General features: G+C 35.0%; 2 protein-coding genes across 5 annotated transcripts in view; one reads left to right on the top strand and one right to left on the bottom strand.

Moving 5' to 3' along the window:
* Positions 1–17,174, bottom strand: part of LOC136821139 (dixin-like) — a 67,847-nt gene that overhangs the window by 17,314 nt on the left and 33,359 nt on the right. For 3 of the 4 annotated variants that reach the window (XM_067077364.1, XM_067077366.1, XM_067077365.1), the window contains exon 2: positions 657–792. In XM_067077364.1, the coding sequence (XP_066933465.1) occupies positions 657–792 (136 nt within the window). Of the gene's footprint in view, positions 1–656; positions 793–2,248; positions 2,378–17,174 lie in introns of those variants that run through there. The other variant, XM_067077367.1, reaches the window with a different exon arrangement.
* LOC136821129 (uncharacterized) lies at positions 12,624–16,011 on the top strand. The gene is made up of 5 exons (XM_067077353.1): positions 12,624–12,759; positions 13,311–13,352; positions 13,699–14,606; positions 14,806–15,024; positions 15,466–16,011. Exons 1-5 carry the CDS (start codon positions 12,714–12,716, stop codon positions 15,778–15,780), a joined length of 1,530 nt encoding a protein of 509 aa, XP_066933454.1. The 5' UTR covers positions 12,624–12,713; the 3' UTR covers positions 15,781–16,011.

Here is a 17,174-nt window from a genome sequence, read left to right as displayed (position 1 = left end):
TTCGGATGAAATTTGGCACACAAGATCTTTGTCACGTAAGGTAACTTTTGACAAAAGGAATTTTCGATGACGTCACTCATCATGCCCAAAGTGAGCAAAAACCAAAAATTTCCTTTGTTCTTATAAATAGCTATTGTATTCTAACAAAAGCTTTAGAAAAAAGTTGCCTGAGTTTAAAATGCTTATTTTATCCTAAATATTCAATAAATTACGGTTTAAACGATATATTTGACATTAAAAAAAAATTTGTATTGGAAAAGTATCATTTTTTGTGACACCTTACTGTCAGAAATATCATCATACTCAAGGTGTGAAAATTTTTAGGTGTCAAATTTTTTTTTTTTTGAAGCTAAATAAAAGTTAGGAATTTACAGAAAATTTCAAGGCAAAAGCTCTATGATTTCAGGAGCTGTTGCCAATAGTTTGACCTCCGAACAGAAAGAGCCCCCCCCCCCTAGTCCGAATAGGGTTTTAAATCAGGAAAAATTTAGTAACTTTTTGGAAAATCTTTGTCACAGTTCCCTTGAAGTTGAGCAGAAAGGGTTTTCGGCAGGGAAAATTTCGTCACTTTCCCCCTTTAAAGTTAAGCGTTCTAAACACCTTGCAGGAACATTGAAACAGGGTTGTGTGCTGACTGGATAAACTTTTAAACTTACTAATGACTTCAACCAGCTGCAAGAAGACCACACCATCCCTCATATCTTTGGAAAGATCTTTCACGTGACGACTGTTGTCTCGTTTACCCAGTTGACTGTTCACCCAAGTGATATACGAGTCCGATTGGTTCATAATCTGAATGAAAGAGACAAAAAAAGATATAGAGAACCGTGTATAAATTTAAGCCAATCAAAAAACTTTATCTGTCATGAAGTTAGCGATGGAAAGTCTAGCCTAGAGAGTACGGCGTTGTAAAGGAAACTCCTTTCAATGTGTGAGACGGTAGAAGATCCACGGAAAGTCGGCAGTTTATAATCCTTGCTTCAAAAAGATAGAACAAGTCATTGTGTTGACGTCAAAAGAAGGCATCACATTGGCTTTAGACAGTCGATTTTCTGAGGAAAGAGAAGGCAGAAAGTCGATACCTTATCGGGGAAAATTTTCGTCGGGGAAAATATTCGTCACTTGTCCAAAATTTCGTCACTTTTCCCCGATAAGGTATTACTGTAAAACGCATATAATCATTTCATATTCATGGAAAATATGATCTTCAACCTCTTTACCAGCTTTCATAAAAATGGACAATTTGGCTTACATAAATCATATGACATAAAAGAAATTCCTAAACAGTTGTTGAGTCTATTTAATTTGAGCCTCAAACAACAACTCGAATGTCTCCCTAATTCCTTAGGTTTATGGTCCCTTCACTTAACAATGCCTTATAAACATGCTCCATATCTTGAAATATCTTAATCTCAAACAATTTTGTGTTCCCCGTGTTCGACTTATGGATACTCCACTGTAATGACATCAAAGAAAAATCGAACCAATGAAATGCCTACTCCACTATAGCGTTTACATTTTAGAAGTACTTGAATTTAAAAGTACGGATATATTTATAAGCGTATCAACATTGGGATAAAATGATATCAAGCTTTTAGAAGTGAGCAATAGAGGAGAATATACCACAGCAGGATTTAAGCACCTAATTATAAACCGATCATTTAATATTTATCCGTCTTTTTTTGCAAAAGTATTGATTGGCTAGTAACATAAAATGAGGGTTGGAATAGCCAGAAAAAAATAGATATTTAAAGTTGACTCTATTATTCGAATTTTCTATAATTCGAGCTAACACTTAGTTCCCATCAAGGGTAGAGAGCCTAGTAAACAATCTCGTACGCAGATCTATTTGCACCACTTTTTGATTTTACTGATAAGGTAGCCTGTTAGACGAAAACCACTTTTTTATCGCGATTTAATAAAACAAAGAAAAAATTTGGTTTGTGGGAAGGCACTGGCTACTGATAAGGGTATACCTTTTTTCGGGAGCGCTATCAGAATCATAAAGAAGCAAACTAAGGGACTGGGTTTGAGTTTGTCTAGTAAAATATTCTCTTTGATTCGAATTTCGCCCCCCAAGCAGCTGATTATTATAGCAAAAAAGCACCCAAAAGGCGTCTTTGAACGATGATTTCGTAGCAAATTTCTTTTTTAGACCTTTAAAACGGCACTTTTTGGTAAATAAAGTTTGCGTTCGCTAGGTTCGTTTCAGATTTATACTGTATGCACAAATATGTATGTATATTACTTGTTGAAAACTGTACATCGTCTTGTCCAAACCAGATCATTCAAACAGATTAAAGCATCACCAAGAAACCAATACTAGACTCTCATAAAATATGATGACAAAAGTCAAAAATGATAGAGAGATCTCCCCCCGTAACAAAGAGCAATTTATAACAGTATAATTCCAAAATTAATACATAACCAGGGGGTAAATAAAGCGATATCTAAAGCACTGTTAAATTTCGTTGAAACAGTCTAAACATTCCTCTAGTTTACTTAACATCAAAATGATAAAAATTATCAAAAATATACATCTCAACTCTCAATGAAACCCTATGAAATTTTTTTTGATGAAAAAATCAAAAGAAGAAAACAAATATAGAAAGTTATAAAGTTTGTAAAAAAAAATAGGGAAGAATATAAAAATACAAAGAATAGGTTATTAGACGAAAAGTATTTTTGAGATATTGAATAAAATTCTTTTCAGTAAAAAATACTAGAAAGCTAAATAAGAGGGAAATACGTAACTTGAACCCTTTCTTGCCCTGCACCCGGAGAGAGTACTGACCTTGGCAGACGGGGACGTACCGCTGGAGTTTGGAAAGTGGACCCTATCAGATATGAATATTTGGTAAATTTGGAACCCTGTCAGAACGAAAAATCTAAAAGAAATTCTAGTTTTCACCCTGAAAATTGTGTTAAAGAACCAAAATTTTCGCTTGAAAATAAGTAAATTTTTGACCCTGTTAGATATCTTCAGAGCCTAAAAAAGAAACCCTGACAAGCGGCAAGTTCCCTGTGCCAAATCTTGCTTAGGTGAACCCCTCGTCGTGTATTTTGACATTCTCGTCCACATTTCCATCACTTTCTTACAGCAGATGAGGTCATCAAAATCTGTGAGATCGGCAAAAATTAATTGCAGCGAAAAAAACAAACAATAAAAAGTATCTTTCTGACCACCGAGCACAGCTGAAAAGGCTGTGGGCAAATTGACCTTTTTTAAGTTCAAGTATCATTCAAAAGAGGACTTATCCTTGGCACGTACCTTTAACCGTAATACCTCTTTAGAAACCTCCAAACGAAAGATAGAAGAAAACCAAAAAATCCAATTAAAAGTCATTATTGCATAATTGTTGTTCACTATTACCTTATTACACAAATATTACTAGCCATTTTATCGGGTTAAAAATTGTATGACACATCGAACACTAGCCCATGGTCAAATTCAGGTTTTTGATAGATTGGGTAGCGAGGAAAGTGGTAAAACAGTCCACCAGAATCCAAATGCTTTAGAAAATTTGAAAATGGTTTTGGCAATACTTTTTTTTGAAAAAGGGTATTGCCATTTTGTTTTTCATGTTGGTTTCTCATTCCTAATTACATTTTTCAATTCCATGTTACTCTTTTGCTAAATAGCTGATTGGATTTTCATTCTTTCGAAATGGCGACCTTGCCAAGTGCTCCTAGCCTACTTCACTGAACTCAATGTTTAGTCCAGCTCTTAGATGGCCAAGCCGGTTGGCCGTCGATCCCGTGAAAATAGTCGGAAGACCGTCTAAAATATCCCATATTACGGATTTATCCAAGTAAAATATCGACTCTATCTGTTTATTTTTGTCTCTAGCAAAAAATTGCTTTATAATTGCTAATTATCCATAGCCTCGAGGTGACATTGAACCCTCAAATAAATCGTCAAAGCAAAACGATATTGCCAAAACTGTCTTGGCAAACACCTTGACCTGATGCCTACACTCGATACTCGATAGTTGAACTTTTCAAAGTGACGAAAAGGTTAAAGAATATTTACGTAACTTTGGCAAACTCTTGAACCGCAAGACTCAAAAGAATTGTATAAAAGGCCAAATCCCATGAACAAAAAATACAAAGTATATAAAAAAACAGCTTTAAATAACGCTATAATACAAAGGAAAGGAAGCGAAAAATTTAGATTAGATTCTAAAATCCAGGTTGAGGATAAAAATGAAATATCTGATATTTTTGGTGATTGCCACCATTTGGAATCTTGGTAAGTAAAGAAAATACAGGTAACACTGCAACATTAGCTTGTACCAAACTCTCCTTCGCTGATTGAAAAGACAACGCGAAGTTTGTTTTGTTACGGTTAGGCAACATTCCTTGTCTCAGATTATTTTACACAAATCTCTGAATACTCTGCGGTAGAGCGTAGCTATTTTTAGCATTCAGTCTGTGAAGCGAAACTAAAGTGACGTTACTTTAAACGCATCAATGCAATGGTATCTTTCATTTCTAAAAAGAGCATTCCTACGCATTTGTTTTCTAGGATTTTGTCCCAGAAAACTGGGACAAACTGAGACACAGAATCTCGCTAACCGAAACAGACCGACACACGGCAAGTTTTTCAAAACATAAAAACGCCCATACAGGCTACGGCAACATAAGCTTTTATATGTTTATATTTATGAATAATAAAATAATGCAGATGTATGCAATGCAATTATTTTGGACATATATATTTTTCTAAAACTTATTTAACTTGTAAAAACATAAAAAAAGATTCGTAAAAAGAATTGAATGTTTTGATGACGTACAAACCGCTTCTGAAGATGTTTTCACTACATAGGACTTTCTTTGAAAATATTGTCTCACTGTTTACTTTACAGAACCAACTGAATGCGACCTCGCGGATAAATGTAATCCGAGAATGTACAAACAGACATGTAAGTCCTTCAATTTATCTCGATTTAATACCTTATTAATGGGAATTAGCATTTTCCGAAACAAGCTGCTTCGCCAATTTCCGAAATACCAGGGCTAGAGAAGTCAACCGAAAAATGCACATCGGAAAATTCTAAATTCCAACCTTGGAATAAGATCATTTTTTCCTGTGTTAAATTGATAAATTTTCAACCCTTTTTTTAGTAAATTCTTTCATTTTTTTAGTTCGAGTAAAGAAAACGATTTAGTCTAATTTCATACTCAAAGTTTCATGCCATCCAGAATGGCAATCTTCAGTGAAATAAACGTTCTATAAAAATTTAATGTCTTCAAAAAAAATTTTCTGACGTCAATTCAAAATAAGAATTATTCGAAAGTCTCGAGGAGAAATTTCCGTCTGTGACGGCATTTGGCGATTATTTCAGTTCGCTTTTTTAATAAGTTCCGACCCGGATAAGGTAGCAATCTCAAATCTTTCGTTTTCCGATAGATTTTGGCAAAAGTCCTGGTTCTAAAACTTTCGCGAGCATTAAGTAAAACTCGCGAAATATAATAATCGCGTAAATTAATCCACTTTGGGTGGCAAATATTGAATTTGCTTTTGAATAAGGTTTCCAGTAGACTGGAGTCGTTTATAATGCGTGTAATACTAATAATACCAATACTAATAATATAATACGGGATTTAGTTTGTATAAACGACTGGAAGAATCCGGTGTTCCAGCCTTATAAATACCCCGGCTAGCTACGCAGAAACTTGCGTAGCGAGAAAACAATTTATCAAGCAACAACAAACTCTCAAAACGAAATCAACTCAAAATGAAAAACTTTCAATATACAAATCCACACACATTTTTTTTCTCAAGAATTATTTTGAGCGGGAAAAATCATAATTGCAATATTGACACTTTTCTTTTGTTTGGAGTTAGTGCACAAAGGTTTCTAGACGACTAAAATTGTTCCCTTCATTACTTTTTGCTTTATTTCTACTATGTATAAATTAGTCGTCTAGCTTGCTAGACTAGGTTTCCAGAAAGATCAACGAAATATCCCTGTATCCAATCGGCTTTCCAGAAGAAAGTCACTCTATTTACCCCATATTAATGTCCAATCTTTTATGAAATGTCACCTTTAAAATTACAATTTTAAATATTCCAACCCTTTTGAATTCCGAGCACTTTTGATTTTAAACCCAATTAGAGCGCAGGTTGTTTCTGACAGATTTTTGTAGAGAAATCTCAAATCACCATTTTCATCGTGGTTCGACCAAAAACAAACCTAGTGTTCACTATTCATCTCCAAACCCCTGTCCCGTATGGCTGTACTCAGATATCACATCGATAATCAAAGACAAGGTGTTTCAAAAATGATGTCTAAAAGGAATAGTTTTCTTCCCTTAAGATTGGTAATTAGGGGGGTTGGCTGAAATGTAATGATTGCTATAAGTTATGCTTTCTATTTTACAGTTCCTGGAGATATCTTGACAATTTCAGTCAACAACTTAGCATCGAGAAATTATACAGGCCGTGAAATCACCTTATGGCCTTTGTTTAGAGCTCACATTGACAAGAAAAAGAAGGAACTCTTCGTTTGTGAATCATCCGAAAAGGGCTTCGAAATTGATCAATATAGCGAGACGTTGAATAACATTCCACGGTTGAATCTCTTGAACATCACCGGAATTTCATCCAGTTTTAAACCAAAAGTTATTTGCCAACCAAAAGACAATTCATCAAGTAATTTCAAAGAAAAAACCTACTACTATTTGGGACAATTTAAAGGTAGATGGAAGTTCCAAACAAAACATATAATGACGGCTACCAAATTCTTTCTACATCTCCAAACTGATACAGCAACAGGACAGAAACAATGGCGACTTGCAGCTATAGGCAAATACTATCCATGCCCTAGTCTTAGAGCAATTCCAAATGCCGTAGTCGCATCTACCAATCAGGGAATGAGGGTTGACCTTGTGGCTTTTAAAGTATTTAAACCTTCCTGGATTCATAAATACATGTCAAAAACTGGTGAATGGGATGGCGCAAATAAAGCTACTACAGATATAGAAAAAGTTGCAGTTATGAATAACGATAATTATCACTACTACTACTACAGCATACTAGTCAATGAGAAGAAAGATTCATCAAAAAGTGTAATCTTAATTGAAAATGAATCAACCATCGCTGGTATTCCCGTTGTATCCTCCTTTGAGATAAGAAATGTTTATTGGTCCGGGAAGTTTGTTGCTAAATCGAACTCAGCGCGCAAATTGGTTGACTATGGATTTTCAGGATTTGCAAAACATTTTGCGCTGTCTAAAGATATGGTATATTATAAAGACCCAATCTTGAAAGGAATTAAAAAAATCTCTAAGGTGAGTGAATACTTTTAATCGGATTAACTTCCGCGAGATTAACACTCGCAAAAACGCGCGTGAGATTCCTGGCTCGCAAAACTAAATCCACCACAAAATTTTTGAAATCATGTTTTCGGCGGAGAAACCAGTCCAATGGTTATTTTCAGTCTTATTCGCAAAATTAAATCCACGCAAAATCTTTCAAAACTCTGACTCGCGAAATTAAATCTAGAAAATGTCGCAATTTTTTTCGCTCGCGAAATATAATCTCGCGAAATTTAATTTCTTTTCGAGAGAACCCCCTCTGCTAGAGGTCTTCAAAGTTGCGATTCCTGCATTTGCTAACAAATTGTAAAAAAGTATGACAAATTTCGCCGCCCACAACCCCGACCCAGATTGTTTGATTCCTCTTTATTTGTTGAGAAGATTAACGGCATACGGCTTTAAAGAACGATAAATTACACACCCGTGTTATAAATGCTGGAAGTGTCAGTCAAACCCACTGGCTTGAAAACCTTTTAAAAACTTGGACTCTACCTTGTTACAATGCAATCTTTTAACTAATTGTATTGGCCTACATTGCTAATTTCGTCATAGAAATCTTATATGAAACACTAGATAGAGCTAATCTGTATTTCCCAAGCAACGGCAGGTGAAGCATTATTTTGATTCAAACAGGGACGGATTAGCTCTATCTAGTGTTTTACATAAGATATCTGTGAGTTTTAAACGGAACAGGCTAAAATATGTCAAGGCTAAAGAAATACAGTGGGGACCATTGAGTTTCAAGCCCGAAGGGCTAGAGGTCAATCTCCTTGGTAGGATTTGAAGCCAACAAATCCTACCAAAGTTGCGCGGCCTTGAGCGACCCGCCTGGTTTTTACACAAATGACAGATTGAAACTAAAATTTACCGCTTCATTTTGAAAAATATATCACTCGAAAACAAAGGAATTGCTAGATTCAATCCGTCATCAAAAATACGGCGCATATTTTAAGGCTTCAATTTTTCTTGCCTGAGAAAGGTTAGAGATTGACCTCTAGCCCTTCGGGCTTGAAACTCAATGGTGGGGACATGGTTAACCTACTTCTGATGGACTTGTTTACTCAGAATGTTTTTAATTTCAACTGGTCCATTTTCCTTTGACAGCTCACGATGGCAGTATATCACGGTGACAAAAGAGGACCATCATTTCATGACCATAAAGAAAAATATTATATCAAAGTAGAAGGTGGTCGATTTTCTTGTGATGATAAAAAATTGAAATCTGAATTGCTACATGGTTTGAAATTCAATTTTGAATCTTACGGTCATTGGTTGGAGAAATCTTCAATCAACTTTGAAACAACAACTTGTCATGATAGTACCGTAAGTCTTCAAGATTCTTCCTTCTATGTTGGGTTTTAAAAGAATTTCCAAATTTCAAAGAAAGCTCTCATTTCTACTGGAAAACTTAAAGTTTTTGAGAAAAAAAATATCAATAATTTGTCAAAAATATTACAAAGCGATCAAAATCCTAAGTATCTCTGGAAATACCCTAACACTGATCTTCTCAAAATTTTATCGAATTAGCTTTCATATCTAAAAGACTAATATAATAAGCCCTTTCACAAAGTTATGAAGTCGTCCATAAGTATTATCTCTTTTGAATTAGTTTTCTTGAACTCTCGTAATCAATGTTGTAATCTATTCATTTTTCAGTTCGCAATTAAGTCCAAGTTTGATGCCTTATATCTCAAAATGGCTGCTTCCTCATTCTTTGAAGATAAAGAATCGAACATTGGCGCCCAGACCTCAAAATGTCAAGTAGGTTCTTTCAGATTGGTCGGCTTCACATTTGAAACATCAGAGGATACTGAAGGTTATTCGTACATCACTTTATCATGGATTGAAAATGATAGTGGTAAAAATGTCAGACACGATGCTAAAGCTTTTATGGAAACAAAATACTTTTTATCAATGTTAGAAAAACCTGAAAGCTTAAAAGGTCCGTTGTGATGTTGTTGGAGGGGCGTTGTAATCTTTTAGACTACCTTTTCCCAGAAAAACCTGAAAGCTTAAAAGCTCTTGATTAAACTTAACTCTTAACTCTCCGTAATTCGAATATGAACAATTACTACAGTCAACTCTCTCTAATTCGAATTTCTTTAATTCGAATCTTTCTGCCGTATAAAATACTCTTCTTAGTGGTTCCTTGAAGATCGAATTAGAGAGAATCAACTGTATTTCCTTTTTGCGTTCGAGTTATGATGAAGAGTTGACTTGTTAAAAATCTTTTATAAATGGATTAACAATATTCTTGTAAAATTTATATAATGTTTCTTGTAATATCTTTATTTTCATATCAAGAACACCGCTGGTCGGTATTCGTTCTTTAGCTTTGGTTTAAAATCTTTATAATGATAATAATGAGCTTAACATATCGAGTAGCATCGTCTACATATCGAGCAGAATCAAAGACAAACATTTGTGTATTTTTTGATTTTCAATTTGAAAATTCCAGTCTTTTTCCTATAAATCTCTCTGTCTCTAGTAAAGAGACTAGAAAAATAACTAGTGCGCTAATTTATTATATATCTTGAATCCTTGGAAATTTACACACTGTATTTAATACAAAACTGAACTTGAGTAATTAAAATAACTACAATCCGAAAATCTCCTTTGAATTAAATCAAGATACCCTTCGACCGGTTTCGCATTATTTTCGATCATTCAAAATAGCGTTCTAATCATTTGCCCTTCCGGAATATCTTTTAGTATTGTTCTACTTTATGACAGGAAAATAATTCTTCTAAATAACAAAGCAGTTTACCTTTAAACGTCACCTGAGACAGGGTCTGGGTCTAGGGAGGGGGTTGGCGACCGGTCAAAATGATCTTAGGGTGTATTTTTGAGGTACACTGAGGTGCTCTGTAAGGTATTTAAAGAAACTGTACGTACGTCCCGTTTGAAAAACGTCGGTCTATGGTCGGCACACATACCGTTGGTCCACAAACAATGAAGCTAGAAAATACTCGATCTCAAACTCGATCCCAGTCCCTAAGTTCGTTTTTAATGATTATGATAGCCCTCAAGATTGTATCACGTCCATCAGTAAAATCAAAAAGTGGTGCAAGTATAGTTTTATAAAGCCCGAAGGACTAGATGTCGTTCTTTTTCTAAAAAGTGCGCTTGACCAATCAGAAGCTTCGCGGATTTTTGAAAACAATAGAAACAATATTTCTTGTGATATTCACTTTTTTTGCATCCAATAGCATAAAGTACGACATCTAGCCCTTCGGGCTTTATAAATCTATGGATGCAAGTGGCTGAGTACGAGATTGGGCAGATTTCAATTTTAAAATTACTGCAAAGAAAAAAAAATGGAAGAATTAAATTCAAAAAATTTAAATAAACAAACAAATAAAAAGCAAGAAATACTGAAGACCATCAGTAGAGTCAGAGAATTTTCTTCGTTGCCTGAAACAACATTGACACTTTCCTTGGCCAAAGTACCTCTCGTATCAGAAATCCTTAGACTCTTATAACACGGTCTAAAATATCCTAGAATTATAATACTAAACATTGTAGCTTGAACAGTTTAAACGTGCTAATACGCGTTTACTCCTGGGATTCTTTCAGTGATAGAAAAAATTGACCACTTGGAGTTTCATCGAAAGTTTGACTTTCAGACGCTCCCGTGGCCTAGGTTTTGCTACAAATATACTTTTATCGACGCAGAAGTTCACGCAGATTCTGCTAAAGATGCATTGGAAAAGCAAGCAAAAGTTGCTGTTTCAAAAGTTATGTCCTTTTGCAGTGCGGCGGGTATTTTCCCTGATCTTTCTCGGCAGCAAATATGTTAAATTGACTTTTGTAAAACACGGTCTAAAAAGCCCTAAAATTAAAATATTAAGCATTATCAGTTGAACGTGTTAAACACCCCATATCCCAGACCCTGTTGAACTTCTTTACTGGAAAATACTGTAAGTGACGATAGAATTTACGATCCCAACCTATCAAAGTAGGTGATGTTATTTTTATTTCGTTTTCATTCCCAACGGGATTCTGTTTTTTCCTTTTTTCCATACTGGAAGATTGTCCTCGAGTATTTAAAAGTGAAAACGTCGAAACTTAGATCCCAAGAACTTGGAAAATGCGTTCAAGCTTTACATACGTAGGTGGAGACTGACGAAAAATCACTTGCTAAATCCTGACTCTCTCGCCAACAACAGTATAGCAAAGAAGAGTCAGAGACAGATTTTTTAGTTAATCTCAATAGAAAGTGTCACTTTTGCATACATTGCATGTCTTACAGTTCAAAAGGAATGTAAGGTTAAAAGGAAAACAAGAGCCAACATTTATCGAAAGCTATTTTATAGAGGACCTCAAATACAGTTTTGGAAAATTCTTTACTGTAGAATGAGTTTCTAACTAGGTGATAGAATGAGTGTAAAATTCACGACCTTAAAACATATTAAGTATAAACATTGTGAAATTTTTCTAAAATTCTTCCAAAACGGGGTCTGATCTTTTGGCTTCCTTACCGATTTTAACTGTCTATCTCAACCTTCCCACACAATAATTGCAGTCCAAACTATTCAAAATCTTTCGATTGAAAATATTTCTTAATACAGATAGACCTCTTGGCATTTCTAAGAGCAAGCCCACTCAACAATTAGAGGCTTAATGTACCTGGAAAGTAACATTTTTGTCTCCTTCACAGACTAATAAAGATACACGTTTTTTATAAGAACAAACTATATAAGAACATAAGGTCTCGCTGGCCAAAATGTTAAGTACAAGTTAAGAACATTTTAAGGCTTGGACTCAAAAACACCCTATTGGGAAAAAGGTGATAATAAGAACATGTTAAGAACATTTTTGATGTTCTTATAAAAAAACAACGTGTAATACAAAAACCATGAGTGAATAGGGATTTTTCATTTAAGGAAAACTTTTCTGATATGTCTACAAAACTATTATGGAACATTTAGTGTCTGGAATTCGACGTTTTGAAAGTTCAATTTTGGTCTCCAAACTATGTGAAGGATTTGCCAATCGCGAGCTTCACAAGCGTCATAAGTTTCATGTCTCCTTGCTCAATTAGACCACATCAAAACCAAAAAAATCATTTAACTAAATCGTAAAAAAGACATTATTTGAAAATAATTAACCAATAAACCACAATTTACAGCCGTCTACTCACCGACAACTATGACCCAAGCAATTATTGTTTGTCGTACTAATTAAGGTTTCAATGTCAAGGTCAACTAAGTTTCTTGACCACGTCAACTATTAAAACCCCCTCAATAAAATTTGGGTCCTAGAGAACAGTATAAAAGGTAAAAGCTTCAAATGAGATTACCATGGCAAATTTGAAAGTTTGAATCGTCAGAGTCCAGAGATTAAACGTGGTAAAATCAGTTTAAAGATATTGACACAAAGATAACAAAATGAAGTCTTTGATATTTTTGTTCGTGACTGTTCTTTGGAACACAAGTAAGTACAGTGATCTTCCACTTATTCAAACATTTTTTTTCGAATATTGTTTACGTTAAATTACAGATAATTACCGGGGAGAGGCTGCTACATTTTCCGTTCGATAGAGATGTGCAGCTGAAGTTCGAAAGATGGACCCTGCGTTGTACTCATTTTTGACATTGCGAAAAAAAGTCACCTCATAAACTCGGTATACATTCACTCGCCATCTGGATAAGGCTATCACTGTGTCTCACTAACATTCTGCCGATTGGTAAGTGTGAAGGTTTCGATCACAGACTTGCACCGCAATGGACTGTGCTCGAATCCCAATTACTATCAGGCAGGATGTTAGGGAAAAATAGTGATAAACTCTCTACCTTCACTCATATACCTCATAATTTCCTCAAAACCTTCTAATCTCTCTCAAATTTAACCGAAAAATATGGTTTCCCGTATATCTTTTCGCCTAAAATCCCAACGCCCATATGATTGTTCCCGTCCAGATAATAAGGTCTAGCAATGGTAAACTTAAAGCTTAATATGAAACATTTTTTCTTTATACTTTACAGGACAAGCGCAGGGATGTACCCCGACCATGTACCAACAAACATGTAAGAGCTTTAAAAATTATCCAAGCAATCTTTCTGCGAAATGTTCCTACTACTACTAGATTTTTATTCAATGCGATTGCAATTATTCTTTGTATTTAAACTAAAGTTTTTAGACTTTCAACTCTTCATGTATCTTCCTGGGGGTCTCGAGCCCGTCCTAAAGATAAACAAATGGTTAAGAGACTGTCTCAAAATGAAAATACAGTGAAGTCTCTTTAAATCGAATGTCTCAGTGAAATCTCAAACAAATTTATGCTCTTCGTGCGGGTTCGAGTTATGGAGACTCCACATTCTTGTGTATTTGTTTTACCAATATACTATTTATAAACAATAATTTATTTTAAAGTCTCCAAAAACGCGTTAACTATTCCTGTCGAATCACTAACCATTGGACCAACATACGGCATCACAAGTCATTGGCTAATCACTGAGACACACCAGAACGACCATTCTTACGTCTGCACACAGAACGAAGATGGTTTTGAAATCGACCGTTTTAAAGACACTTTGAACAGCATTCCAAAGTTAAACTACTTGGATATCAAAGGAATCTCATCAATATTTAAACCAAAAGTGAAATGCAATCGAGGACACAAAATTGTGACTGGTCCTCAAGAATATACATTCTATTATCTCGGACAATATAAAGGCACTTGGCAACTGCAGACCAAATATTCACTTCAAGATCCTCATTTTTATCTGTACATCGAACAGCATACATACGCACCTAAAGGACATCAACAATGGTATATCGGCGCTACTGGGAAATACTATCCATGCCAGGAAGAAGCATTAGGGCCTGAAAATGCAAGAGCTGCAGCGTCCAGTCAAGGAACTAGAATCGATGTTCTTAAGAATGTCCAGTTTCAACCTTCATGGATTCATAAATACATGTCAAAGAGTGGCGAATGGGATGGCGCAAATAAAGTTACACAAGACATAGAAAAAATTGCAAAAATGCCGACAGATAAATATCATTACACTGTACTGGTTAATGAGAAAGACGATGATACAAAGAGTTTGGTATTAGTATCAAATAACCCAACAACCATTGGTGAAACGGAGAAAATTCCAACGACATCCTCTTTCGAGATTGGGGAAGTTTACTGGACTGGAAAACTCGTTGCTGATTCAAATTCATGGCGCAAATTGGTTGATTATGGATTTTCAGGATTTACAAAACATTTTGCAATATCTAGCAAATTGGCAGATTTTAAGGATCCAATTGTTAAAAGCGTCGAAAGTTTGTCAACGGTAAGATTGAGAATATTTCGAAACCTACAAACATTAATTCAAGGAAAAAGTAGAATCTAGATTTAATCTTACTTTATCCATAGCCTTTTCTCTTAAAAACTTATCTGGCAAAGAAATTTTTCTTCTCTCGAAGTCACGCGAAAATGTTTGAAGAACTATTTTTGAATTTTCTGGATAATTTTTCTTTTTAACAAATTAGCTTACGATGTCAGTCTTACACGGTGATAAAAGAGGACCATTATATCACGATCACACAGAAAAATACCAAATCAAAGTAGAAGGAGGTCAATTTTCAAGTGACGACAAAAAAATGAAATCTGGTTTACTACGTGGTTTGAAATTTAACTTTGAATCATATGGACATTGGTTGAGAAAGTCTTCATTGAATATCGAAACAACGACTTGTCATGATAGCAATGTGAGTATTTCAAATAAATATTTGTTTGCGATTCTCGTGATGGTTTTAAGAAGGCAGCCAAAGTTATAAGTGTTTTTTGACATCTGGATACTTTCCAGGGGAGTTTGAAATACCTGCCTAATGAGATTGTAATTTCCAAAGATTTTTGAACTTATTTTAATTTAAGAAACCTTTAATTTGAGACCCTAAAGCTTTTAACCAGCCTTTGTCGAGAACACAAATTCTAGGGAGGTTCTCTTTTTTATAATACAGTAAAGTCTCTTTAACTCGAAACTCTATAACTCGAATTTCTCCATACTCGGACAAGTTTTCTCGTTCCTTCACTTGCCTTTTAAACCTCGCCCCCACACAACTCGAAATTTCCTTAACTCGAACAAGTTTGAGTTATGGAGCATGAGCTTAATTACTGCAAATCAATTGAAATCTTCATATAATTTTTAGGGTCAACTAAAAAGTAGATTAAAGTCACTATGGCAAGCAATGCGTAGAGCTACTTCATCAAAAGATTACATTAAAGAAACAAAAACAGCCGTTAGCGCCCAGACCCCGAAATGTTCCGCAAACACATTCCGATTGTTAGGGATAAGTGCTGAAGCCTCACAAGAATTCCCAGGTTACGCACACATCACGCTCTCTTGGATGGATAATAAAGATTCGAGAGATATCCGATATGATTGTACAGCGTATTTGAAATCAGAAAAATTTTTGAAATTCATTCAAGAAGATTACTTCGAAGAAGAAGAAATATTTTCATAGAATGAATGAATGAATGAATGAATGAATGAATGAATGAATGAAGAAACTTTTGTTACTTTATTGGTAGAAGAAAATTTGTCGGGAAAAAAAAATTGTCACTTTTTTGCAGATGTATTTTCTACAGATAAGGTATTATTATAGAATAGAATTTTAATTTGTAGTGTTTACTTTTCCGTATGCTGCTGGCCGGTACACGGTTTCTTAGTATTAGATAAAAATGTCTTGAATCATAAAAAAAAGTTTTCTTTACTAGTATCCCAGAGACATTCCTATATGTTCCCAGTTGACACAAAACGTTACTTCAACGTTCATCTAATGTTTGCCAGCTGGGTTGTGACGAATAACCACCTATGTTATTTAATAAGTACTAGGGCCTTTTTAAAAGTCCTTTCTTATCAGTTAAACCAGTAAGAAGATTTGAATTGACAATCTTATCAAAAACAAGTCGCAACAGCCCTCAGTCCTTGTAGCTCAAGAATTTGACTGTCATTTTTTCAACACCCTGCCAAAGCCTAATTATTAAAAGTTGTATTGTTACATAAGTGTTCCCGTTTCATATCAGACACATATTTCATATCAGGACAGTGTCTGCCTATTGTTATATTATGCTGATATAAGCAGAAAAATGTTTAGTTTTTCCTTTTTCTGACAATCGTTCTCCACATCCGTGACAATCCAATTTGAAAAGCTCGTGAATAAAAATTGATGAGTAAGCAAACAATATCACTCTTATTTAAAAACAAAACCTTTAATTTCAGCAAAAAGTAAGAAAATTGTGACCCGTGAACTCAGCTGGGACACAAGGTTGTTTCAACGTTCATCTAACGTTATATGGACGTTGTGAATGTTAGATAAACGTCGAAAAAACGTTGTGTGCCAGCTGGGAACAGTTTACTTTGTTTATCAATTAAGATAATTTTATGGCACTCGATGATTAAGCTCGTCTCAATTGTTTATGATTACCACTAGCAATTTTCTTTTCACACTAGAACATAAGCTATGTGTTTTCAGATTTCCCATGACAGTGTGACTGGAGCTTAGGTATAACATTATGTTATATTTCCAAACGTTTGAGTATCAATGCGCTCGAGTCCTGTGCTATAATTGTCAACAAGAACAGAAGACAATGGTTGAAAAGCGGTCTAAGAAAGACATACGTTCCCACAATTCTGTCTATTTTCCCCAATATTTCCGTGAAACAGTCGAAATTCAACTATTTCAGACGGTAAAAGGGCAGATTCCGCTCCTTCGCTAAACACCTTTAAATCTCACGTTAAACAAAGTAACACTTCTCTCATCGTCTCCCCTCTCTCACCAACCAATCAGAGCGGTCGTTTTGAAAAATCTCAAACGAGAAAAGACAATGACAGCAGACCCTCTACGGCAATGAATTT

This window comes from Clytia hemisphaerica, unplaced genomic scaffold (genome assembly GCF_902728285.1).
Source record: "Clytia hemisphaerica strain Z4C2 unplaced genomic scaffold, Clytia hemisphaerica genome assembly, whole genome shotgun sequence".
Classification (NCBI taxonomy): Eukaryota; Metazoa; Cnidaria; class Hydrozoa; order Leptothecata; family Clytiidae; genus Clytia; species Clytia hemisphaerica.
Note: the sequence above shows the minus strand (reverse complement) of the source record. Positions and strands in the feature narration are given on the sequence as shown.

Bases quoted from the DNA above. Each gene is read 5' to 3' on its own strand.
- LOC136821129 (XM_067077353.1), top strand. From the start codon at position 12,714: ATGAAGTCTTTGATATTTTTGTTCGTGACTGTTCTTTGGAACACAA. The intron at 14,607-14,805 runs GTAAGATTGAGA...TTAACAAATTAG, and splicing joins GCGTCGAAAGTTTGTCAACG to CTTACGATGTCAGTCTTACA. The intron at 15,025-15,465 runs GTGAGTATTTCA...TATAATTTTTAG, and splicing joins CGACTTGTCATGATAGCAAT to GGTCAACTAAAAAGTAGATT.